Here is a 26311-nt window from a genome sequence, read left to right on the forward strand (position 1 = left end):
CATCAGATCACTTTTCTGAAAAGGGATCTCACTGTCATCACATCACTTTCTCTGGGGAGTACCAGAGTGGCTGGCAGGGTTAGTGCCCAAGAAGATGTCCAATGTATGATGCCCAGATTAAGCAAACAAAAAGGTGGGACTCAGTTAATTTAAATTTCATCCAAACAACAACTAACTTTTTAGTATGTCTCATGTAATATTTGGGACATATACTACAAAATTATTTGTTGTTTATATGAAATTCAAATTTTTGTTTTGTTTTTTCTCTTTCCACATTTTTTATTGGTACATTATGGTTGTACATACTGATAGGATTTGTTGTTACATATTTATACATGCACATAAAAATATAATTTGGCAAATATCACTCCATAGCACTTATCTCCTCCCTCTTTGCCTCCCATCTTCTAGTTCCTTTTCTCTACTGTTCTCCCTTTGATTTTCATGAGATCCCCACCTTGCCCCCATGTTTCTTTTCCATTTCCCTCTCTAGCTACAATGTATGAGAGAAAACATACAACTCTTGACCTTCTGAGTTTGGCTTATTCGCCTAACATAATAGTCTCTAGTTTCATCCATTTTCCTGCAAATGACATAATTTCATTTTTCTTTATGGCTGAATAAAATTTCATTGTGTATATATACCACATTTTATTCATCAGTTTATCTGCTGATGGACATGTAGGCTGGTTCCACAGTTTAGGTATTGTGAAGTGTGATGTTCCTTTTTGTTTTTTGAGACAAGGTTTAAGTTGCCCAGGCTGGCTTCAAACTTGTGATCCTTCTGTCTCAGTCTCCTGAGTTGCTGGGATTACAGGCACAGGCCACCATTCCCAGTTAAATTTTTTGAAAAATAACAATCAGAAATAGTTGTGAAATCTTTGAAGTAACTGCTTAGCTGTTCACAAGAAAAGGCAATAAATTAGAAACCGTATTCTTCATATTGCTGAGTAATCTATATAAACATAAAATAAAACACTTGGAAATTCCTACTTTGATTATAGCCCATCTTCAGAAACAACTTCATGGAAGCAAGTTAAGTTTTCAGGCTTGTCCTTCTAATGGAGTCACTAATTCATGCATACAAACATTTACTTATTCAACAAACATTTATTGAGGGCCTCCTGTGTCTGGTATTATATGAAAGGTGCTAAGGTTACAAAAATGAATGACAAGATTTCTGCCACTAAGTGCTCAGTGGCATACATTGGGATGGTTGTGCAATTCTCTAATTCACTAAAAAAAAAAAAAAAAAAAATTGAAGGGTACAATTTATATTGGTGAATTTTATGGTATATAAATCATATTCTGAAACTGCTTGAAACAAACAAAACTAGATGTAACTATATAAAACCAGGAAGAGGTGGCCATAATTCCCTCTCCGAAGTCAGGAGGGAGCCTTCGTCAATGAGGAAAGTCTGACCTGAAATCTTAAAAAGAAAAACAAAAACAAAAACAACAACAAAAAAACCTGATACTGTTACCTGATAATGCGGAACAATATATTTCAAGCGAAAAGGACAAAATGAAAAAAGTCATGGAGGTGAGAAACCCCGTGTGTGTGTGTGTGTGTGTGTGTGTGTGTGTGTGTGTGTGACCTAGGTTGGGGGTGAACAGCGGATACGCAGAGGCCTTTAGATAGCCAGTCACTGGAGGGTTTTATTTAAAACTGGGAAGTGATATAATCAGTGATTAGATTTGTTTTTGATAAACCACACGGACAGCTGTGACGTAATGGAAATGACATTTAGTTTTCTTGTTTTTGGTTAGAATTAACCTGAGCGTAGGTCTCAGATCTGCCATTTTAAAACTGCACGCGTTACATAAATGTCAAATGCTTATTATTATTCAATTGATCCTGATGGCACAGCTCGCAGGGCTGGGAAGGGAGGGATGTAAAACCGAGTGTTAGATCAACATAAAACTATTACGGCTGATTTTGCGCTGAGCTAAAAAGGAAGTTTGTTAGTGAGTGGGATCTCCCTCCTCTTGGGTGTTGGCGAAAAGCCGGGCGGAATCTGTTTTTTTATTTCTGCGGCTGGGGCCGGACCCAGGGCCTCGCGCCTGCTAGGCCGGCGTCTCCCTCGGAGCTACCTCCTCGGCCCAGCCGGGCAGGTTAAAGACATTCTTAACAAGGCTGGAAATGTGGCTGAGGAAACTGGTGGGATCTTCAGCTTTAAAATATTTTAGGCTGGGTCCTAGGTTTCCTCACGATCTATTAAAATTATTGTATATAGGTAGGATAAAAAATTTTTAAAAACCGAACAAAATAAAGTAATTACAGCATCTCTAACAAGATCGTATTTTCCTGAAGGTGGTTAAGCCATCGTACCGGAACCTCTAAACGGAGGGTCCTAGGCAGTACAGAGGAGTGACAGCAACACCGCCACGCCGGCAGAAAAGCCTGTTTTGGTCTCCGCCCTGTTCCTCTTGTTCCTTCTAACCGCTTCCCTCCTCGCCAATTCCGGAACGGAACTCTTTTTTCATTCTCCCCAGTTTAATTGTAGGACCAATTTCATCAACACAATCCGGAGTGGTCAACATGGCGGCGGCCGTAAGGTGCCTCGGGAGAGGTAAGGCGTGGGGTGTCTTAGGGAGAAAATAGTTCATTGAGTCTTGGGTTACAGCGGAATGCAAGCCAGAGTCCCCGAAGCACGGATCAGGTATAGGAACTCGACACGCCTCTTGCACTTTCTGGGCTCTAGGTTCTTTGAAGGATCATCACTACTTAAAAGCAGCCTTATTGGAGGTTTCATTCCTTTCTGAAGCCAGTCACCTTGAGGGCGGATTGGCTGGGGAATGTATCATTGAAGTCCCTACAACCACCAGCGGGGAAGGCAGGGTTCTATCTCCAGTGTGTGGACTGGGGAGTGGGTAGTGGAGTTTGATAAGTGAAGAAGTGAGTTCTCCTTAGACTGGTGGTACACTTAAGTGACCTCCATCCTTAAGCGTTAACGGTTTTCAGAGTGCTTGTTGTTGCTGTCTAGATACATCGTTTCAAGTGATTACAGTTTTTAAACATTATCTAATTTGGACCAACGTATATCATTCGGAAGGTATTTCAGCAACTCTTTTCAGCAGTGAATAAAGTCCAATTTGTTAGCTGGAATGACGGCTGTATATTCAATTAAGGTGGGTCTTTAGGCGGAGACAACAGCGAGCATACCCTATCCCTTAATTTTATAGAAAGGGGGAGATGATTTTGTTGGGTTGTTGGTATGTGGCCAGATTTATATAACCAATAAGTGGTAGGGGAGGAACTGAAGCTTGCACTTCTAAACCAGTGATTTTCTGCAGTGCTGGCGATTGAACCCAGGACCTCACCAGCGCTAGGTAAGGGCAGTACCACTGAGCCACACCTCCCAGCCCTGCTCTCTGCTTTTTGAAACACAACATTACAGTTTTCTCTTTGAGCTTACAAGAAAGCTGTGTCATCATGAGCATCCTTTACTTGGAATAGTTGTTCAAAAGTTAGGGATAGCATGGGTAGCAAGAGGTCACAGTAGACTCAGACCACTACTAAGTAAGCAAACCAAAATGTATATTATTACTGAAAGGAGATTGGTGGCGTTATCTTCCCTGTATGACAGCAATCACATTATATTAGACAAAACCAAAGAAATCAAAAGGAGAACCAAAGGTTATTATTCTTTTCTTGCCACATTTTCTTCTCTTAGCTTCCTGGATACCTTTCTCTTAATTTTTTTTTTTCTATTTCACCTGTCATTCCTTCTTATATCAGTGGACTGATTCCTCTTTCTCTCCCCAGTCTCATTTCTTGGAATAAATTCAAGTATAGTACAAAAAAAAGGACCAATAAAATTGTTTTTTCTCAGTCAAGAGGTTTGAATTCTAGAAGAGAACCGGTCAATAATTTAATACATGAAATAAACTGTGTATCTTAATTTCCTTTTAACTCTGTATCTTGATTTCTTGTTTACTTAAAACAAAAATATCACTGCCTGATGCTATTAATCTTTTTTAAAATTTATTTTAATTAGGTATATATGACAGCAGAATGCATTTTGATTCATTGTACACAATTGCAGCACAACTTTTCATTTCTCTGATTGTACGCAATGTAATGTCGAACTGTATGTGCAGCCATACATGAACCTAGGGTAATAATGTCCATCACATTCTACCATCTTTCCTGTCCCCATACCCCTTCTTTGCCCCTCCCTCTCCTTTGCCCAAAGTTCCTCCATTTTTCCCATGCCCTCCCCCATCATGGATCAGCATCTGCTTATCAGAGGAACATTTGGCCTTTGTTTTTTTGGGATTGGCTTACTCCGCTTAGCATGACTTCATTCACTTACCTGCAAATGCCATAATTTTATTCTCCGAGTAATGTTCCATTGTGTATATATAACACAGTTTCTTTATTCATTCATCTATTGAAGGGCATCTAGGTTGCTCTCAGTTTAGCTATTTTGAGTTGAGCTGCTATAAACATTGATGTTTAGTATGTTGATTTAAGTCCTTTGGATATAGACCCAGGAGTGGGATAGCTGGTTCAAATGGTGGTTCCATTCCAAGTTTTCTAAGAAATCTCCATACTACTTTCCAGAGTGGTTGCACCTATACTTGTTATTTTGAGGTATACAGTTAATTGTTGCCAACTATAATTGCCCTGTTGTGCTATAGAATATTTGAAATGATTCCTTCTGTTCAACTAGGTCCTTGATCATATTTATCATCTTCTTTCCATTTCCCTCTCCTTCCCAGCCTCTGTTAATCCCTATTCTTCTCTCTACTTGTGTGAGATCAACTTTTTCTAGTTTCTGAATATAAGTGAGAACATGCAGAAATATTCATTAGATTTTGGAGGCTTAGTACAAAAAGTGTAAGATATCTTAATTTTTAAATACTGATAATGAAATGATAATATTATGGGAGGTTAGCTATAGCAAAATATATTTGTTAATATCACTGTTTTTATTCTTTTTTTTATTGTGGTTATTAGAAAAAATTAAAATTACATGTGGCTCAAATTCTGTTAAACAGCACTAGCCTATAGTTTTCCACATCATCTAGTGCCTGCCTTTTCCCCTAATCCCCAGCTTAACTTCTCTGACTTCTTCTCTAATTAACCTCTCCACACTTAACTCCTATGGTTCCATAAACACACCAAGAATTTCTGCCTTGGGATGGTTGATCTGGAATATATTTCTAGGTATTAGTGCTGTTCACTTTCTTCTTTCCAATCTTTGCTCAATGTCACCTTTTTAAATAAGGCCAATCTTAAGCACTTAAAAGTCGCAAACCACTTTCCCTCTGACTTGATATCTTATCCTGCAGTCCCTCCATCCCCCATATTATATTTATTGGTATTCCCTCCCAGTAGAACATAAGCACTTTGAGAATAGGATTTTTGTGTTTTGTTTATGAATGTATCCTAAATGCTTAAGGCAGTGTTAGCACATATTTTGTTGGTACATTTATTGTTGAGCTAGTGAATGAATGAATCCTGGATCATCAAGAAAAAATGTCCCCCCTTCAAGTGAGAACAGCTTTGATATATACCTTGCATTGTGCCCTGTGGTTCATGTAGCAAACTTGTTTTTTCTTCTAAAAGTCTGCTTTCTCTGCTTGCAGTGCCTGTTTGTTCATAGCCTTTAAAATACAAACAGTTGTATTTTAAAACAACCTCATCCAAACTGCCTGATGAACTGGAAAGTACTTAAGCAAATGCACAGAAATGCAACTGAGTGGGGTACACAGACATGACCAAAGAATTATGCAATTTTTACAAATACCCATCTTTAAGGCTGAAAAACTCATTCCTAATACAAGTTATTCACCATAATAATGCTGCAGTTAATAGAGTCTGGATTTTCACACAGATAGGTTTGACATTCAATCATATGACATTTTGAAAAGCACAATTATGAGGGAATTGGGGTATATTGTAATTTCTGGTTGCTCTTTGGTCTATGGACAATATTCTAAAGCACAGTATTTTTTTATGCTTTTAATAGTACATTATAGTTATATATAATAGTTGGGCTAATTTTGACTTAATCATACATGTATGAGATTTAATTGGCTCCATTTCAGTCCCTTGTGCCTCCTCTTTCCTTCTCTTCCTCCTGCCTATTCCCCTTCCTTTACAGGTTTTCCTTTTGTTTATTTTTAATTGGTGCTTTGTAGGTATACATAAAGGCAGAATTCACTGTGGCGTATGTATACTTGCTCATAGCATAATTTTGTTAAATTCATTTTACATTTCCTCTTCTTTCCCATCCCTTTTCCCTCCCCTTCAGGTTCCTTCTTATCCACTGGTTTTCTCTCTATGCTTATGATATATGATCCCTCCCACTCCCCCACACTTTGTTCTAGCTTTTGCATATGAGAGAAAACATTGAATGCTTGATTTTTCTGAATCTGACTCATTTCACTTAGCATGATGCTTTCCATTTCTATCCACTTACTGGCCATAATTTCATTCTTTTTTATGGCTGAATAAAACTCCATTTTGTATATATATACATCACATTCATCTATTGAAGAGCACCTGGACAAAATAAAATATTCTAGGCTGGAATTCTGGCAGGAGCATTTCCTTACCTTACTGATAGGTGTCTTGCTTAATGCCCTACACAAGCATTGTCTCTACCTACTTCTGGTACTAGAGGGTTTTTTTTTTTTTTTTAAATAACAGGGACCAGAAAACATTTTCTGTAAAGAGATGAATAGTAAATGCTTTAGGTTTACAAGCCATCTGTCTCTTGCAGGTACCCATCTCTGTCACTGTAGCACAAAAGAAGCCACAGACAATAATGTTAATAAATGAACTAGCTGTGTTACAATAAAACTTAATTTTTATTTATTAATTTTTTTGTGGTACTATAGATTGAATCCTGGGCCTTGTGCATGCCAGGCAGGTGTTCCACCTCCTAGCTACATCCCCAGTCTTTTTTTTTTTTTTTTTACTTTTTAATTTTCACACAGGGTCTTCCTAAATTGCCCATGCTGGCATTGAACTTTTGATTCTCCTGCCTCAGTCTTCTGAGGAACTGGGATTATAGGTGTTTGCTATTGTTCCTGGCAAAACTTTCTGAACACATATGTGTGTGTACACACACACAAGGCGCTCTTTTTGTGTGGTGTAATAGGTAATATTTAAAATAGTTTGAATCCAGGTTTTGCTTTAATTTGTTCATTCATTTAGCAGCTGTTTATTGAGTCTCCACTTGTCAAACACTGAGCTAGGTGGTTAGGGGTACAGTGGTGAACAAGCTATACACATTTGCTTCTTATTGATAGTATTTACCATCTATTAAGGAGCAACTATTAATTGGACAACTATTAATTGAACAATTATTTCTTTAATTACAAATATCCTATGTGTTGAGAAAGAAAAGTACAAAATGCTATAGAAATATAGGGTAGGAGGTGTAGCTCAATGATAGAGCATTTGCCTAGCATGTACGAGGCATTGACAACTAAAAAAAAATTTTTAAAAAGTGTATATGAGAGACCTAATCTATTCTGAGTCTTCAGGGAGACTGTTCTGAAGAAGTAATGTTTAAGTGGAATATCTGAAACATGACTAGATTACTGTGAAATTCATCATGTGAAGGGAAAGTGGTAGGGAAGAATGTCACAGAGGGAAGAAAGATTTTGTATGAAAATCCTAAGGTGGTAAAGAACAGAGTAACTGTTCAGGTAACTGAAAGGAGGTGAGTGATTTGAAGCATGGTAAGCATGAAGGAATGGTGGTTTTTTTTTTGTTTTTGTTTTTGTAACTTGGTTTCTTTTAGTCTGTAGCAGTTTGGTGTTTGATAGGTTAGAAGTAACTCATAGAGTATGTTGGTAAGAATTTACTCTGTTGGTAAGAATTTACTCTGTTCAAAGAGCCAGGTTGTGCTATACAAGTGATTTAAGGACATGGAGACAGATGTCCTTTAAAAAATGATCCTTTTTACTAATAACAGGTGGAAAAGAAACAGAGAGGGCCAAAAGTAGAATAATGGAAGAGTTTGGAGTTTGTAGTAATCCAGGTGGCCTGGTTGAAATGGGGTTGTAAAGGAAAGCAAACACTAGAAGGATGGATAAGATCTCCTAGAGGGTGAAGATGAGAGTTGGGTGAGAAGGCAGTTTACCACTCATTTCTGTGCAATGTAACCATTCAGTATCAATTAAAAGAGTAAGGTAACAAAGTAGGCCAATTAGTTTCCATTTTGTTACCAACATAAGTAGGAGTGGGCAAGACTTTGGAGAATGAGTACAGATGCAGGTTAAGTTCTTATGTAGTTGAGGAAGCTCTGAGGTCTATCTGCTAAGGGTAAGTGGATAATACAGAAAGACTCTTAAAATAATACAGACATCATGGTATAGTAGTCCTACTTAAATAGTGTTTTTTTTTTTTTTTTTTTGTAACTTGGTTTCTTTTAGTCTGTAGCAGTTTGGTAGATCTGTAGCAGTTTCTGTTGGAAATTTTAATTTTTGTTTTTCATGACTGGGGATTAAATTGTGCCTACTGAATAGTGGTTTTGCCACTTGCTTTTTTTGGCTCAACATTATGTTTGTGAAACTCAACTATGTAGCACGGTTCGTTTATTTTTACAGTTCTATGGCTATTATAGAAATATACCACAATGTATTTATCCATTCTATTGTAGTTGCTTGAGTTCTTTTCTGTAGTTTTGCTATTACAAATAATGATATGATCATCCTTGTGCATGTCTCTTGGTACACAGATGCAAGGGACATGCTTAGAAGTGGAATTGTTGCATCATTGGGATGTGCATGCTCAGTGTCATTGGGTCGTGCTGTATTGTTTTCCAAAGTGGTATTCCAATTACACATCTTCATTGTCTAAAATTTATCCCTGCTTGATATTGTCAGTGACTTTTTGTTAAAGCTTTGTCAATCTGAGTATGTAAAATGTTGCTACTTATATTATCTATTATCTGATCATAAACTGTTTACCTGTCCACAATGAGATCAAAATTTCCTCCTTTGAGAAAATTTTGTGGAAAAAATATTGTCAAATACACTAAATAATTATGTTTTATAAATAAATAAATGTTTTATATGTTGGTGTAATCTTAATTTAGTTGCAAACTATAACAGGCTTCCTGATCACCACTAAGTAACACTGATATAAGATATTTATTAGGTTTTAAATTTTTATTTACTTGGTTACTAATGTGGTTGTGCATTTTTAATGTATTTATGCATTATTTGTGTTTCCTTTTCAATTAGAAGTCTTGGTTTTGTTCATTTCTCAATTCAGTTGATCATATATTATTAAATTATATTTTATTGTTAAAATATTAATCTTTTGTTAATTATGCATTTGCCCATATATCTGACTTAACTTTTCACTTTTTTAAAAATATAGTTTTAGTTGTAGATGGATATAATACCTTTATTTTGTTTATTTAGTTTTTTTTTTTTTTTTTTAATGTGGGGCTGGGGATAGAACCCAGTGCCTCATGCATGCTAAGCAAGTGCTTTACCATTGAGCCACAACCCCAGCCCATCTTTTCACTTTTTTAAAAAGAATATTTAATAAACAAGCTCTTCACACTAATGCAGCCATATTTTAGTGCTTTTTTTTTTTGAAATAATTTCTTCCCCAAAGTTCATAAAGTTATTTTTCTATATTTTGAAAGTCTTTTTAAGTTTTGGCATTTATGTAAGTCTTTTATCCATCTAGATTTGATTTGTGTGTGTGTGTGTGTATTGTGGTAGCATCTAAATATACTTGTTTCCTTATGGGTAATCATTATCTCTGCACAACTTATTAGATTCAATTCAATGTACAGAGATTTGCAATAACATCGCTTTTATTTCAAGTATCCATATATGCATGTATCTATGGCTGAACTATTTGTTGCTTTATTAATTTGCCTTTCTATACTAGTGCCACTACTAAAGTGTTTTGATTTCTATAACTTTACAAATATTGATCTCTGCTAGGGCACGTCACCCACTTTGTTCTGATCTTCAGAAGGACAACTCTGTGAATCCATTATCTATTAAGAAATGAATGAATGTAAATTATTTAAAAATTCAGGGATACTTAATACTTACTCCCTAAAAATAGAGCCTACATATTTTGTTGAGCCTGAACCCGATTAAGTTAAAAATAAATAACAAAATTGTTTGAATAAAAAATGTGGTTAGCCACGCACGGTGGTGAATGCCTGTAATCCTAGCAGCTGGGAGGCTGAGACAGGAAGATTGTGAGTTCAAAGCCACCCTCAGCAAAAGCAAGGGACTAAGCAACTCAGTGAGACCCTGTCTCTAAATAAAATACAAAGTAGGGCCGGGGATGCAGCTCAGTGGGCAAGTGCCCCTCAGTTGTTCAATCCCCAGTACTACCCCCCAAAATGTGTTCATCTAGTTTCTAGAAATGTGGTTTCTATTGTTAGACTTTTGTAGAATGGTTAAAGATCACAAAATATTGAATGATTTGGAAAAGCTAATCTTTATAATGTAAAGAATTTTAATATAATGATTAATGTTATATTTTTGTTTTTTCTTTTCAAGTCTTGATATGTCATCAGAGATGTCATCTTTCCAAGATGATTTATCAGATGTCTCTTTATCCTTGTTCTTTAAACATTCAAGTGCCCAACAGACATTTTGCTGCTGCTGCTACAAAGTAAGTATTTTTTGTAATTACTGTTTCATTTACTATTATTTAAAAGTTTGATTAAAAAGAAAAAAAAAAAAAAACTTGCTTAGTTCCATAAAGATTCACAGGGACATACGGTTGTAAAAGTTTACCATCTCTGCTTCTTTGACCTTATAGTAATGAATGAAAGATAAGACTTATTACAGTAATACTTAACATTTATTGAACACTGACATTCAGTAACAAATTTAATCCCCACAGCAATCCTATGAGAAAGCTAGTGTTATTATGCTTTTTTTATGGAGAAGAAAATCAAAGCACTGATAGATTATGTAACTACCTCAAGGTCAGAGTTACTATGTGTGCTAATGACTTGAACCCAAGAAATTTAGTTCCAGAAAGCCTTTTCCATATGCTTTCATGGCTGTTTTAGAACACAACCCACTGTTCCAGTTAATGAATTTTAATTAAGGTATACTCTGTGTGTATATGTTTTTATTTCTGCTCTTTAAATTATTTCTTCTTAGGAATGTTTTATTAGCAGGTGTTATAGTATTACTGGCATTATTTTATAGTGGGATTTCAGATTTCCATAATATATGTATTAAAATATAAATATACCTTTTTTTATGTAGAATTTGAACATGTAGAAACCCAAAGAATGAATTTTTTCCCCCCAACTTGTGATTTCTAAAAGCAAGAACTGGTTTTATATTGGAATTAGAATTTAGTCCTTTGCTCCATTCATACTGCCATTGACTGGTTAAATTCAACGATGGTATGATAGCCTGATGGCATTATTGCTTTGTTCCCTACTGAGGTAAGGGACTGAAAGGCAGGTCTGGGTTAAACTTCCAGGCTTTAGTCTTGTACCATCTGGTTGATGGACATGGCACTAATTATTTTTCTCTCCAAGTAGCACTGATATTAATGAAGTATAGAAACAGATAGTAACAGATAGTTGTAGTTAGCTTTTTTCTGAATGTCTCCCTGTATAATGTCACCATTTTTGAAGCTGAAGAAGTGGCTCAGAGATAATTATAAGAAGATGTAGACTATCAATAATTAAAATTTACAGAATGCTTACTATGTTAGAACACTATACAATGCACACTATACCTATTCATTTAATCTTCATAATAGCTCTATGAAATGCAGATTTCATATAAGCATTTTACAAATGAAGGAATGGAAGCCCAACAAAGATCAAATAATATGCCCAGGGTTATCCGGCTTGAATGTGCTAGAGGAAGGTGTTCAGCCCAAATTGTTTGACTCCAGAGCTATTGCTCTTCATAGCTAGTATGGAATAATGAAATCAGTGGTTTTTGGAGAGTATCCTCTGAAAAGCAAATAGAGTTCAATCTACAAAATTTTTGACAAAAAAAGCTTTTTGACAAACTTTTTGACAAAATTTGCTAGAATACAATCCTTAGATTATGGGATACCCAAAATGAAAACTAAAATTTGGAAAGTTTTGGTGACTTTCCTCTAGCACAATCAAGCCAGATAGCCCTGGACACATTACTTGATCTTTGTTGGCCTTCCATTCCTTCATTTGCAAAATGCTTATATAAAATCTGCACTTCATAGAGCTATAATGAAGATTAAATGAATAGGTATAGTGTGCATTGTATAGTGTTCTAACACATAATAAACATTCTGTAAATTCCCAGTTGTTTAATATGTTTTTTGTTTCTTTAAAATTAATTGAGTATCTGGTTATCTTTGCCAAGGTAGTTTCTTTCTCTGTCTCTCTGTCTGTTTTTCTCTCTCCTTCTCCCTCTCTTTTTCCCTAACCCTTTTCCTCTCCCTCTTTTATCCCTCCCCCTTTATCCTTTTTGTGGTACCAGGAATTGAACTGAGGGGTGTTTTATTACTAAGCTATCTCCCTAGTTCTTTTTACTTTTTATTTCTGAGACAGGGTACCTCTAAGTTGCCAGGTCTGGTTTTGAACATGTGATCCTTCTTCCTCAGCCTCCCAAGTAGTGGAGATTATAGGCATGTGCTATGGCTCTAGTCACTTTAGCATACTTTGATAAGCATTTCTCATTTCTATGTTAGGCACTGTGCAAGATATCATGTTGGTGATATGAAGATGATGAGGCACATGTTCAGTTCTTTGCCCTTAAAGATTTCATAATGAATTGAGAGCAACATAAATAATTGTTTTTTGTTGTTTAAATTATTTAAAACAAAATAGTTAATTCTGTGAGTAGATAATGTATTCATGGTAAGCAGTTAAAAAAGTATGAAGGTTATGTAGTGAAAAGTAGGTCAGTCTTCCTACCTCTGTCCTTTAGCCATTCAGTTGTGATGATCCCCTTTTTTAATAAGTATATGACTATATTATTTTTTGTATGTGATTATATTGCTTTTTGTATAAGTGGTAGTGTACTATACATTTATACAAATATTTAGTACATCTTAGTTTTGCGTCTTCCATTTAAAAATATAGCTTGGAAATAGTTTCATTTGGAGCTATCTAGTCATTTCAACTGTAAAATTTTTAATTATCCAAATGTACCATAATTTGTATAACTATTCCCATACTGATACATGTTTATCTTTTTAATCTTTTGCCACTGCAAAGGATCCTGAAGTGAATAATCATGTACAATCATATATCTTAACAAATATAATGAAAGTATTTATAGTATTAGCTTTAAAATATGCAAAATAGAATTATGGGTCAAAGGTATGTGCATTTATAATTTTGATAGGTAATTGTCTTCATAGATATTTTGCTAGTTTATGTCCTTAGCAGTAAGTTTTATTAGACTGCCTATTTTCCCATGTTTAGTATAGTCAAATATTTTTGCTCATTGTCAGTTTGATAGATAATAAATGTTGTTATGGTTTTAATTGATATTTCTTTTATTATTAATGAAGTTGTGTATCTCTTCATATGTTTAAGAGCATTTAATTTTTCTTTACTTTGAATTTCCTGTTCATGTCCCATTATTTTTGTTGTTGATAAGTGGAACTCTTTAGCACAGAGTTATTATAAATTAGCACAGATCTATGATGTAACTTCAGTTTAATGTTTTTAACTCTTGTATTAGAGGAATCCCAAGTGCTGTGAGATTACACATAAAAGGTCGATTAATTTTACCTGGGGAAGAGTAGGCAAGAAATGTTTGAGCTGGGTTTTGAAAGAGAGAATTTTGCAGGGGAATTGGGAAACAGGTATTTCAGTGGCGCAGAGGCAAGACAGTGGATATAAATACAGCCCAATATGGCTTGAATATAGAAAGAATAGGGAGCTAGCAGACATAGGAGACTTTCTTTGAGTGTGAATAGTGCCTAAATTCTATTGTTTTTGAGGAGTTGAAGGAGTACTTGTTGTACCAGTTTACATTCCCACATAGCAGTGAGTGAAGAGTGCCCAGTTTTCAACATTCCTAACAACCTTAGATATCATCAATTTTTATTTGTATTTCTTGAGGGTATTTCTAGTTTATGTCTTTTGCCCATTTTGCTTTTGGGCTGTTTATCATTCTGTGAGCATTTGGTTTTTAGGGATATTAATTATTTTGAGAGTATTTTATCTTCAAGTATTTGTCTTATAGAAATTTTTCATTTTCAGCCTTTCCCAAATTTTACTCCAGTACAATTGTAAAAGCACTTTTCACCAAACTAATAAACATAACACAAGAAATATGTGTATTTTAAAAAGCTTCAAAAATTTATAAGCAGATTAATTTTTTCTTATTTGCTAATGAGTTACTCATTACTCAGTAGCTAGATGAGAATCAGAGTGTTCATAAATTTTAGTTATGGTCTTTTATGTTTTAATGTACAGGCTTTAATAATATGCTAAAAATAGTTTTTTAATGCTTTTTTTTGGTCAGGATCTGAGACAGGGTAGAAATGCACATGCTTGCTTATTTCCTTCTTCTGTCATTTTTGATCTTCCCAATCTATCATGTATGTACAGCATCTATTCCCTACTTACCAGTTGCAGATTGTGATTTAAAAAAAAAAAAAGATCACTGGGTCATCTGAGTCTGGTTCTTTTTTATTGCTTTGTGTATCTCAAAAATATTTTATTGAATTTCAAATATCTTATATAGAATAATAGAGACTGAAGAAATAGTTTTTATGCCAAAAAATGGTCATGCCTTTGATTTGCCAAGAGTGTTGAGTCAATCTAGGTAGGGATTGACAAGATTTTGGTCTTGTAGTTGCTCTGGTTACCACCAACTATTACTTTGGGCTTTGGATGGGGGCTGTGTTGCTGGAGAGTTTTTCTCAGTGTTCTGTTCCGTGCTCAGTTTTCTGCTTTCCCTGGGGAGGTGCATGTCTTACTCTCCATACTCTTGCTCCTCTCCTAGCAGTAGACTGTTGTTGCCTATTACTCAGTGCTTGCTAGGTTGATGGTAGGCCGGAGGCATTCTCTGTGGTCCAAACTTAGCCTTAGTGTTGAGTATGCCTGTTGAGGCTGTATCTTGCGGAGAGGGTTTTTCAGCATTATTGTTCCTCTTCCCAACTCTTTCTATCTGTTGCAGCTCCTGAGGGGCTGTTTCCTGGTCATTCCTGGCTATATTGATATAGATACTGGGCTCAGGATTCTTTCCTGTCCTGCCTCCAAAGGTGAAAATTCTTGTGTTTTTTTCTTTCTCTCTTTAGACAATGGATATTTACTTAAACCTTTTCCTCCTGCCTGTATGCTCTGGGGAGTCTGTCTGTCTCCAGCCCTGCTTCAGTCTTTCCCGGGAGCGCTGGTGGAAGTGTGGAAAAGGGCCTGCAAATTGAGTGTGAACTCCCTTATGTGTCTGTATCTCCTAGGGTGTTTATATTGTTATGTTAGCCCTAAATTTTTTTCTTCCTTGCTTGCCTTTCCTCTCATGCCCTGCCACAGCAGAGACCAGAGTGAGGGTGGGGATGAGGGTGGGTTTGACTCTGTTGGATTTTAAGTCTGCAGTCCTGCTCTGTGATCTCAGCTGTGATGAAATCAAGGAAAGTTTTGATTTTATGCACTTTTTTCCTCATTATTAATGCTCTTTCCAGCTTTTACATTTTAATCAGAAACAGAATTTATGTGCTTGGTTTCAAAGGTAATGAATAAACTAGCATCTGAGAGTTTAGTGAATTTATCTTATTAATATGCCCTAGTCATTTTCCATTTGGTTCAGTTTCGTTGTACAGAGGTTGTATAATTCAACACCAACCCACCTGCCCCTAGAATTCCTCAATGCAAAGTATTCTGTAGCATTGGAAGGACGTGGATTAGTCTCTTGGAGTCACAGATGTTCAAAGGTCTTGAAGTGAACTTTATTATAGCACTGGGTCTTTTTTTTTTTTTTTAATTTCCCCTTATTTATGGGGTCTGACCATGGAATTATTTTTCTTTTCATGTTTTTGAAGTTAGGGGACAGATAAGGCAGGGAGAAAGTTATTAGCTGAGTACAATCTCTTATTACTCATTTAATCCGTGTGGTTTAGTTACCCAGGTAACTGCAGCTAAATTCTATTCTCTTAGATTTAGACTGCCAGGTGTTTTTCCCTACCTTCTCCCAAACCTTTCTAGTATGATTTATTTTATTATGAAAATCATAATATTTAAACGCTTCTGATAGTGCCTCACCCAATTGCTTGAACAACAAAGTTCTTCTGAATGTAATTCTTATGAATTAGGATAAACATTTTTGCTAGGGGGAGGGAGGCTGTGGAAAATAGGCAGTAGGTCTGTAAGAGTAACTATTATTGAAGGAGTTCGTTCAATTGAAGTTTTTAAAATATTTGAATAATGCATTTTTCTCTCCCTGCTTTCTTCCTGTGTTAGGGATCGAACCCAGGGCCTCATATATACAAAGTATATGCTCTACCACTGAGCAAATGTGTTTTTCTGAGAGTATTATTTGATCTTTTATATTGATGTTATGCTATTTTTGTTTTATTTATACAATAACAATGTTCCATCTTAAACTTAAAACTTTTTACTGAACCACCTCAAATGTTTTGTGAAACATTGCTATAATTATAAAATAAATTGCTCTGTAACTGTTTAGTCTCATTGCATATCAGATTTTTTTGGTTTTTGTAAATATCTATCTATTTATTTTTTGTGGTACTGGGGATTTGACTCAGGGATGCTTCCCACTAAGTTGCATCTCCAGCTCTTTTTATTTTTAATTTTGAAATAGGGTCTTGCTATGTTGCCTAGTCTGGTCTTGAACTTGTGGTCCTCTTGCATCACTGGGATTACAGGTGTGCACCATTGTGCTTGGCTGTAAGTATTTATTAATTTAGAAAGCCATATTTCAGCCACTGGAGATTTCATTGCAGATTAAATGCACTGGTTCAACTATGACTGAAAATTTAGTAGTGAAAATCAGCATTTATATAAAGTAAGTTTGGAGACTGTAGGTAGGACATTTTATTTATTTTTAAATAGGAGACTTTATTCCTAAAACAGGCTTTCCAGTCTCCTATCTTGTATTTGCTTCACTTCTTCCTTACTGAATGTAAGGTAAAAATGTGGTTTCTCTAGTTTGGAAGATTTCAGGATTTTATGGAGCACTTCTAAGGTGGCTATTGAGGCATGTTAAATCCATCCAGTTGGGCACTTGCTTAGACTTGTCATCAGTTCTGCACCCCATTAAAATGAGGATTGTCATTATCTGCTATTCTGTTGAATTGCTCATTAGCTGGGAGGATACTCTTACTAGGTGGTAATAAGGATTTATTAAGTGCTAAAAGTGAGAATAAAATTATGATAGATTGGTTTTTGAGACCTTTTTAAAAAATATTTACTATCCATATCTTTCACATAAATTTTATAGGACCCCATACTCATTTTATTATTGCCATACAAATTACCATAAACTTTGAGGCTTAAAATAAATTTTTTTAAAAATTTCATTTTATGGTTCTTTAGGTCAGAATTCTGACCTAAAATACTATAGGTTGCACTGGGCAAAAATCAAGGTGTTGATGGTTTTTTTACTCAAGGGTGTGGGGGCCAATCCATTTCTTTGCCATTCTCAGCTTCAGGAAGCTGCCCACATTCCTTGGTTTGTGCTCTCTTCATCTTCAAACCAGTGTCAGGTTGAATTCCACTTATGTTTGATTTCTCCAGTGTCATCGTCTTCCCACCACATAGCTGGATATGGGGAAAGGTTCACATTTCTAAGGACCTATGCGATTAGATTGGGCCCACATAGATAGTGATAATCTCTCCATCTTCAGATTCTTAACCATAGTCACATCTACAAAGTTCCTTTCGCCATGTAAGATAATGTATTTACAAGTTTTCAGAATTAGAATCTTGAAAGTACTCCACAAAATCCTAATATCTTCAAACTGGAGAAACCACATTTTTACCTGATTTTAGAAAGAGAGAAGTGAAGCCAAGAGAAGGAGGGAGACTGGAAAGCTTGTTTTAGGAATGATGTCTCCTATTTAAAATAAACAAAATGTTTTAAGATGGCAAAATGTCAGAAATGTTTGGATATCTTTGGGAGGGCATTATTGTGCCTACTATAGAATGCACATATCTTTCTAGAATACTGTTTTACTAATTTAAAAATTTATGGTTTGAATTAATGCTCAGTTTTGTTCTTACCTTCAAACTCTTACCTGTCATTACTTGTTGAATGTTCTTTCTTAGGTATTTGGTAAGTACCTTGATAGCTTTTGCCATGTAACAAACCTCCCCACAATTATTTATCAGTGCCCACTTGTGTATGGGTCAGCTGACCCAGGTTAGAGTCAGATGAATGTGTCTGAAATCAGGGCTTGCTGTGCATCTCTGAGTTTGTAGGTTAGCTGAGAATTGTCTACCCTAGCCTGGGGCTCTGTGGGGCAGCTTTGTTCTACCTGTCTCTCATCCTCCTACCTTTGGGCTAGTCTAGGCATGTTCTTCTTATTAAAATGGCAGAAAAGCAAACCTAGTCAAAACATGAAACCTTTTCTGGCCTAGGCTGAGAAAAGCTGAGAACAGAGAAACTGTCACTTCTACTTTACTCTGTCTGTCAAAATTAGTTACAGGGCTAAGTCAAGGTGCTGGGAAATATGTTTCTATCCCTTTAGTGGGAGGTACTGCAAAGTCACTTAGCAAAGAGGCTAGAATGAAGAGGGAGGTTTAAAAAAAATTGGGCAAATGATAAATCTAGCCTTTTCTCAAACTCTGTATATCCCAACTGCACTCATCTCTATAGCTGTTTGCTTTATTAGAAACCTGTTTTGTTTCTTTGTTTCTGGTCTTAGTTAATGATAGTATTTTATGTCTCATCACTTAACCTAAGAAGTATTTTAATCTTGTCTTTCTCCTTTTCCTATCTTCAATATTTTTTTAAAAAATATATTTATTAGTTGTAGGTAGACACAATATATTTATTTTATTTTATGTGGTGCTGAGGATTGAACCCAGGGTGTCACGCATGCTTGGCAAATGCTCTACCCATGAGCCACAGGCTCAGCCCCCTATCTTCAATATTTACCTTGTAAATATTTTTCTGTTCTGCACTCTTTTTCAGCTTCCTTACCATCACCATTCTTGTTCAGGCTCTCATGTCTCCTTGAGAAGTTAGGGAGAGAGTAGCTTTCTAGTTGTCTCCAATTCTGCTTCTTTTGGATCCATTTCTCTTATTTCAACCTTGAAATTCAGCCTCTTGTTCACTGGCTTCTCTTTGCCTTTAAAGGAGACCCTTGTGATGTAGATTTTCTAACGTCATTTTATAGTGTTCTGCCTTCTCTTTTGCCCTTTTAATTCAAACATGAGCAAACCAGTGGGTCTGATCTGATCCACCACTTATTTTTGTTCAGCTTACAAGCTAAGAATGATTTTTAAGTTTTTAGTGGTTAAAATACAAAACAATGATGTTTGTGATACATGAAAACTATGAAATTCAAATTCATTGTCTATAAATAAAGTTTTATTGGACCATAGCTTTCTTCATTTGTATATTGCCTACGGCTGCTTTTGCACAAGAGCAGAGTTGAGTCATTGGGACAGAAGACCACATGACTCACAAAGCTGAAACATTGACTACCTGTTCCTTTATAGAAAAAGTTTGACAATCATTGCTCGTCATATAGAACTTATAATAGCTCCTCTTGTATATCATTTTATTTCATGGCCCAGTGATTTTTATTATGTTGTTTCTTTTCATGGCTCTTATTTTTAAAATAACAGTTATATTAAGATATAATGTACATGTCAGTAGTTTTAGTATATTCATGGAGGTGTACAACCATCATTAGAATCACTTAATCACTTTTTTTTTTTAAACTGTATTAGGTGTTGAATCTAGTGGCACTGGACCTCTGAGCTACATGTCCTGCCTTTTTAAAATTATATTTTGAGATAAGATCTTGCTAAGTTGCCCAGGCTGGCCTTGAATTTGTAATTCTCCTGCCTCAGCCTCCCAAGTTGCTGAGATTACAAGTATGCACCATGCACCCTGCTGTGATCACTTTTATTTGGAACATTTTCATTATTCTTCACACATACTCCATCCCCATTAAGAGTTACTCTCCATTTCCTCAACCCCTTTCAGGCCTGGATAATCACTAAATCTACTTTTAGTCCCTATTGATATGCCCATTTTTGATAAATGCATAATGTTTTTAAGGTTAAGTCACATTGTAGGGGGTATTAATACTTCATTCCTTTTTTTGATTCCTTTTTGTTGCTGATTAACATTGCATTATATGGTTATACAACATTTTATGTATCTGTTCATCAGTTGTTGGATGTTTGGATTGTTAATTTCTTTTGGTTATTAATGAATAACATTGCTAGGGACATTTATGTACAAGTTTTGGGGTGGACATGTTTTCTTTTTGGGGGGTGTATATCCATGCTAACTTCCTTATTCCTCAATAATTGACTCTGAGGTCATCTCTTCTAGCACTCTTTTATACTCTCCTACAATAGGTTGTTTGTTTTCCTAAGACCTTGATAACACTTTCGTGTAGTACTTTTCACATTAAATTGAAATTATCAGTTTGCATGCCTGTCTTCTCTATTCCTCTGTAAATTTCTGGAGAACAATATCAATGCTTTATTTAAGTTTTACTGACTGTAAACAGTAGAAAAGTTCACTTAATATTTGTTCAATTTGAAAAACTATAAAGCAATCTATGCTTTTGAATTAAATAAACTTTCTTTTATTAGTGTTCTCTGTCCTATGTAGATTGGTCTTTAAAAAATCTCCTAGGGCCAGGCATTGTGAAGCTCACCTGTAAACTTTGTGGTTCTGGAGGCAGAGGCAAGGAGGATCATGTGTTCAAGGCCAGGCTTAGTAATTTAGCAAGGTCCTCAGCAACTTAGCAAGACCCTGTCACAAAATAAAAAAATATAAAGGGCTAAGGCTATAGCTCAATGGTAAAGTACCCCTGGGTTCAATTCCCTATACAAACGAAACAAAAAACCTCCTAGAATATTAATATAACTGATCTTGATAATTTTTTTTAAGGCCTGCAAAGAAAACAAAAAAAGATACCAAAGAAAAAGCGACAGATGAAAAAAAAGACGAGATAGAAAAAATAAAATCATATTCCTACATGGAAGGTGAACCTGAAGATGATGTCTATTTAAAACGCTTATACCCAAGGCAGATATATGAGGTGGAGAAAGCTATTCAGTTACTTAAGAAATTTCAAATTTTGGACTTTACTCATCCAAAGCAAGGGGTTTATCTTGATTTGACACTGGATATGGCATTGGGGAAAAAGGTATGTAGACCCAATTAAAATATGTTTATTTGTGAACAGTGACTATATGAATTGATATTTCTTAGTTTTTAAAATTCTTGTACCCACAATGATTTTTAGAAAATCTCATGCTCTTTCTATAGTGTGTCATAAAAAATGTTAATTTTAAAATTTTCCAGGTCTGAAAGATGAAATATGAAATATTGAAAATATAAAATTAAAGACACTGTGGAGAGTTGATAAATATATATATCTCCTGTTCTCCTAAAGAATGACTAGTATACATTTCAACAAAAGTAGTGTTAAAATTGAGATATCATTGTAACTTTGGAAAATAATTTAAGCTATCTGGGTATCATGTTTCTTCTTTGTAAATGAGGGTTTTGGATTAGCTCAAATGTATTCCTTACAGTCTTAGATGAGACTAAGTTTGCATGGCTTAGGTACCAAACTCCTCACTCATGCTTTAATCAGAGCCTCTCTGTTTTTTATGTTCATACCCTGGATTTCTTCAGAAGACTTTTATAAAACTCTAAAAGAGAGAAAACCTTGAGGTTAGTATTGAGGTCTATTACAGCCCTAAATTTTATAAACGTCTCTTTAAAAAATCTAACATTTTAGAAATGATATTTTATTTTATTTTCTAAAATGTCTTTTTTGGGCCAAATTAGAAGATTTAAATTTTGTAATACAAATTAACAACCTGCACAGCAAAAGAAAGCAAGCACCTAGGAGGAAGCAGCACAGCATTATGTTTAAGAGTATAGGCAATGGAGTCAAATTACAGTATAAACCAACCCATATTATGCTGTCACCATATATTTTTTTTAATTTTTATAGTTGTAGATGGATATCGTGCCTTTATTTAATTTGTTTTTTTATGTGGTGCTGAGGATTGAAACCAGTACCTCACACATGCTAGGCAAGTGCTCTGTCATTGAACTACAGCCCCAGCCCTCCGTCACCATATTTTGACCCTGGACTTCTTTGCTTTTTGGCTTTGGATTTATTGTTTAACCTCTTTAAGTCTCAGTTTTTCCATCTCTTTATGAAGAGAGATAAAATATTTAGTTTGGTTCTACTGAGGATTAAATGAGATAATACATGTAAAGGATTTAGTACTTATTAATTACTTTTACTGAAAACTTTCTGTGTATCAGTCACAGTACTAAATGTTTTGCACTTATTTTCTCATTTAATCCTATAATGATGTCAGAAGAGGAAACAGAGAAAGTGAAGTATCTTGTTCAAGGTTATGGAGCACGGGTAGAGTTAAGATTTGAACCAAGGTTTATCTCATTTCTTAGTTTTCATTAGAAACAGTTTATACCAGTCATGTTACAATTTTTATTTTGTATGTTATGTTACTCTTAGTTCTTTTTTGGAGGGGGGTACCAGGGATTGAATTCAGGGGCACTTGACCACTGAGCCACATCCCTAGCTCTATTTTATATTTTATTAGAGACAGGGTCTCACTAAGTTGCTTAGCATCTCATGTTTGCTGAGGTTGGCTTTGAGCTGAGATCCTTCTGCCTTGGCCTCCCCTCCCCAGCCACTAAGATTAGAGCATGCACCACCACACCCAGCCTTACTCTTAGTTCTTTATCTTAAAAGTTTTGTAGTACAGATGATACTTTTCTTAGTTAACCATTAAAGAAGTTCATAACAATGTCTTGTAGGACACAAGCTTCATTTTGTATATGGAAGTCATTTGTAAATGTATGACATTAAAAGGTACTGTCATTATCCTAAAGCTTTTTTTTTTTCTTATAGAGTGCACAACAAGCCAGTATTCCCTGGGGGATGCTGTTATGATTGCTTTACTACTGAAACCAGTTATGACATGTTAATGGCAAAGGAATGCAAATCAATAATAAGTTAAATGACTGATATAACATGTGCTTAAGAATTTATGCCTTCTTAGCCAGGTGCAGTGGCACATGTCTGTAATCCCACCTATCCTGGAGGTTGAAGCAGGAGGATCCCAAGTTCAATACCAGCCTGGGCAACTTAGTGACACTCTGTTGCAAAACTAAATAATTAAATAGGGCTGGGGATGTAGCTTAGTGATAGAGTACTTGCTTAGCATGTGTAAGCCCTGGGTCTAATCCCCAATACACACACACACACACACACATATAAATAAATTTTTTAAAAAAGGAAATTTTAAAAATCCTTTTTGTCAGAAAAGAAATCCCCTCCCCCTCAAGAGTCTCTACTCAAAAGAATGTTATCTTTCACTCAGTTTTATTAGCAGAATAATGTCTTTTCTCTCTCCTTTTCCCCTCCAAACCTTAAGGCTTGAACAAAACTGTGAAGGGCCTAGAACTTGTTTCCATGTAGTCTCCCTAAGACACCTGAGCCTTAGATCTACAAATGCCCTTGGCCAAAATGATGGAGTGGATTAATTCTGAGGCCCTGTAGAATCTCTACCCATATTAGAGTGCCTCAAATGCATGCTATTGTTTATTTTTGATTTCTGGTTAATCCCCCCTGCTCCCTTCCAAAAAAAAAAAAAAAAAAAAAATGATAGTGATCCAGGTTATTTCAAAACAGGATCTAGGGGTTGGGGTTGTGGCTCAGCAGTAGAGGGCTTGCCTAGCACATGTGAGGCCCTGGGTTCAATCCTCAGCACCACATAAACATAAATAAAAAATTATGTCCAACTACAACTAAAAAATAAATATTAAAAAATAATCTATTTTACCTAATTGTTTAGAGCAAGTATGACAATTAGGGGTATCCTACTAAACAGATGAATTAGATATTTTCTGTTGTTCATTTTGTATAGCTGTGTTCATATTTTTCTTGACTGTGTCAGAAAATTACATGTTTTTTAACAATTTTAAGTCAATTTAGGAAACATCTGTTTATATCAATGAAATGGTAAATATCATACTAGGTGCTGGGGGCTTATAGATATACAGATATACCTCTTAATATTTGAGAGACTGTGGTAAGTGATAAAGAGAGAGAAGCAGATGCTAAGGGAGTATGGAGCTGGGAAGAGAGATTTAGATTTTTATTATATTTTCATAAAAAGGACATATAGTTTCTTGATCTTTAATTTATAATCAAAAGAATGGTTCTGGATTAATGACATATGGTAGAATCAAAGAATGAAAAACATGTCAGTTCTGGTTTTTATAGAAAGTGAGAGATAATAGAAAAAAAATGAACTTTTTATAATTGTTTTTCCTGTTGTATGTTTAGAAAAAAGTGGAGCCATTTGCCAGTGTTATTAGTTTTCCATACCCATTTGCATCAGAAATCAATAAAGTTGCTGTATTTACTGGGGTAAGTAACTTGTTATCTATTTGTATCATTTCGTTTATTTTAGAAATCGCATTAATCAGTGGTTTGAATAACTGAATAAATAGAGAAAATTTAGGTATTCATCAGCATCTTGTTTTCCCCATTTAGAGTTCAAAGCAGATGACTTATTTGGATTTATGGTACTAATTTGAGATAGAGCCAAATAGAAAATTTCACTCATCATTACTAATACATCACATTATATTTTTCACAAGAAACTGAAGAGTACCATACAATTTATCTGCGTAACTCCTTCTTACTACTTAAATTTCTTCCTTTACACAAGAGGATTATTTTAAAGCAAGAGTACCACTTAGTGCTAGGTATCCTCAGAAACCATATCTTCTAAAAATATCTAGAAAGTTAGGAAATCGTGCTAGGTATCCTCAGAAACCACATCTTCTAAAAATATCTAGAAAGTTAGGAAATCAAGTTTATAGCAAATGTTTATAACAAAAGTTTATAACAAATGTAGTAATCCATCTACATCTCTTTGTTAATAATGGATTTGTTAATTTGTTTTACTGTGTTTATGTATGTTTTATGTTTTGATTCTTCTCTATACAAAGTTCAAAATTGAGGCATTTTTCATTTGCTCTGCCTTACTCTCAAGGAAGATACTTTACTTCTTCCCAGAAAAGTGGGGAATATAGTTCTTGGAATGTCACAGAACTTTGATACCTAAGAGATTGAAACATTTTCACAATAAAACCATTTTTTATAAAAAAAAAATAACTAATACTATTTATTTTTCTTTTGAAATTTTCAGACACCTGGTAAGTTTTTTTTTTTTTTTTAGTTCTTAAGTTGAAAAAAATTACCCTCTTAATATTGGTTTATAAAATGTTTCTGTTTAAGTTAGCAGAACTAAATATATTTTAACCTTTTACTTTTGAAAGGTAATATATTGATAAAACTAATACCTACCATTTAGTTGGTTTCTAATATGCCATTTTGGTGTATTTCATCATATGTCTGTCAAGAAGCACTTTAAATACCTACAAATTAAACATGTAATGAATGTTGTAAACTGATACATTTAATTGAAAATTGATGTCAAAATAAAACCATGATTTTTATTTTGAATGCTGATTATTTCTGATAGAATATTCAAAAATATATTAAAGTTGTTAAAAAGATTGATGTTCACATTATTGTGTTTTGGTAGAATGCATCAGAGATTGAAATAGCAGAAGAAAATGGAGCTGCGTTTGCAGGAGGAACTAGTCTGATTCAGAAGGTATAGTGTTGTTTTCATGTTCATTAGTTATAGAGATTGTTCTGTTATCTTTGCCATCCACTGATTTATTACATGTTGAACATAATCACCAGGCTCATATCTTTTGATAAATTGTTAGTAGGGATTTTTATAGAGCAGGGAAAAACTTTCCTTTTTCAATCTCAAAATCAAGGTAAGAAAAAACAAAATGATGTTGATTATATTTGATTTATTTTGTGGTTTCTTGTCATGTCCAGGATGCACCCCTCTTCCTTTTTGTCCATCAGTGTTTCTTTATTGGTATTAGGGATTTAACCCAGGGGTGCTTTACCACTGAGCTACATCCCTAGTACCCTTTTTATTTTTTATTTTGAGACAGGGTCTCTCTAAGTTGCTTAGAACGTCATTTCACTGAGTTGCTGAGGCTGGCCTGGAAGTTGTGTTCCTCCTGCCTCAGCCTCTCGAATTGCTGGGATTACATGAGTGTGCCACCACGCTTGGCTCACTTTTTTATTTCA

At 35.0% G+C, this 26311-nt stretch overlaps 1 protein-coding gene across 4 annotated transcripts in view; it reads left to right on the forward strand.

The window, feature by feature from the left end:
• The first annotated feature begins 2191 nt into the window (after positions 1-2191).
• The window catches only part of Mrpl1 (mitochondrial ribosomal protein L1), an 84574-nt gene continuing 60454 nt past the window's right edge, over positions 2192-26311 (forward strand). Inside the window, exons 1-5 of one of the 4 annotated variants that reach the window (XM_046459160.2) lie at positions 2192-2573; positions 10507-10621; positions 21022-21280; positions 24473-24556; positions 25743-25814. In XM_046459160.2, the coding sequence (XP_046315116.1) occupies positions 2543-2573; positions 10507-10621; positions 21022-21280; positions 24473-24556; positions 25743-25814 (561 nt within the window). In that variant the 5' untranslated portion in view covers positions 2192-2542. Of the gene's footprint in view, positions 2574-3108; positions 3133-10506; positions 10622-21021; positions 21281-24472; positions 24557-25742; positions 25815-26311 lie in introns of those variants that run through there. The other 3 variants (XM_046459182.2, XM_046459168.2, XM_046459162.1) reach the window with 3 other exon arrangements.

The sequence above is a fragment of the Marmota monax genome, unplaced genomic scaffold, assembly GCF_021218885.2.
Source record: "Marmota monax isolate L192 unplaced genomic scaffold, Marmota_monax_Labrador192_F-V1.1 WCK01_AAM20220418_F8-fsc00112, whole genome shotgun sequence".
NCBI lineage: Eukaryota > Metazoa > Chordata > Mammalia > Rodentia > Sciuridae > Marmota > Marmota monax.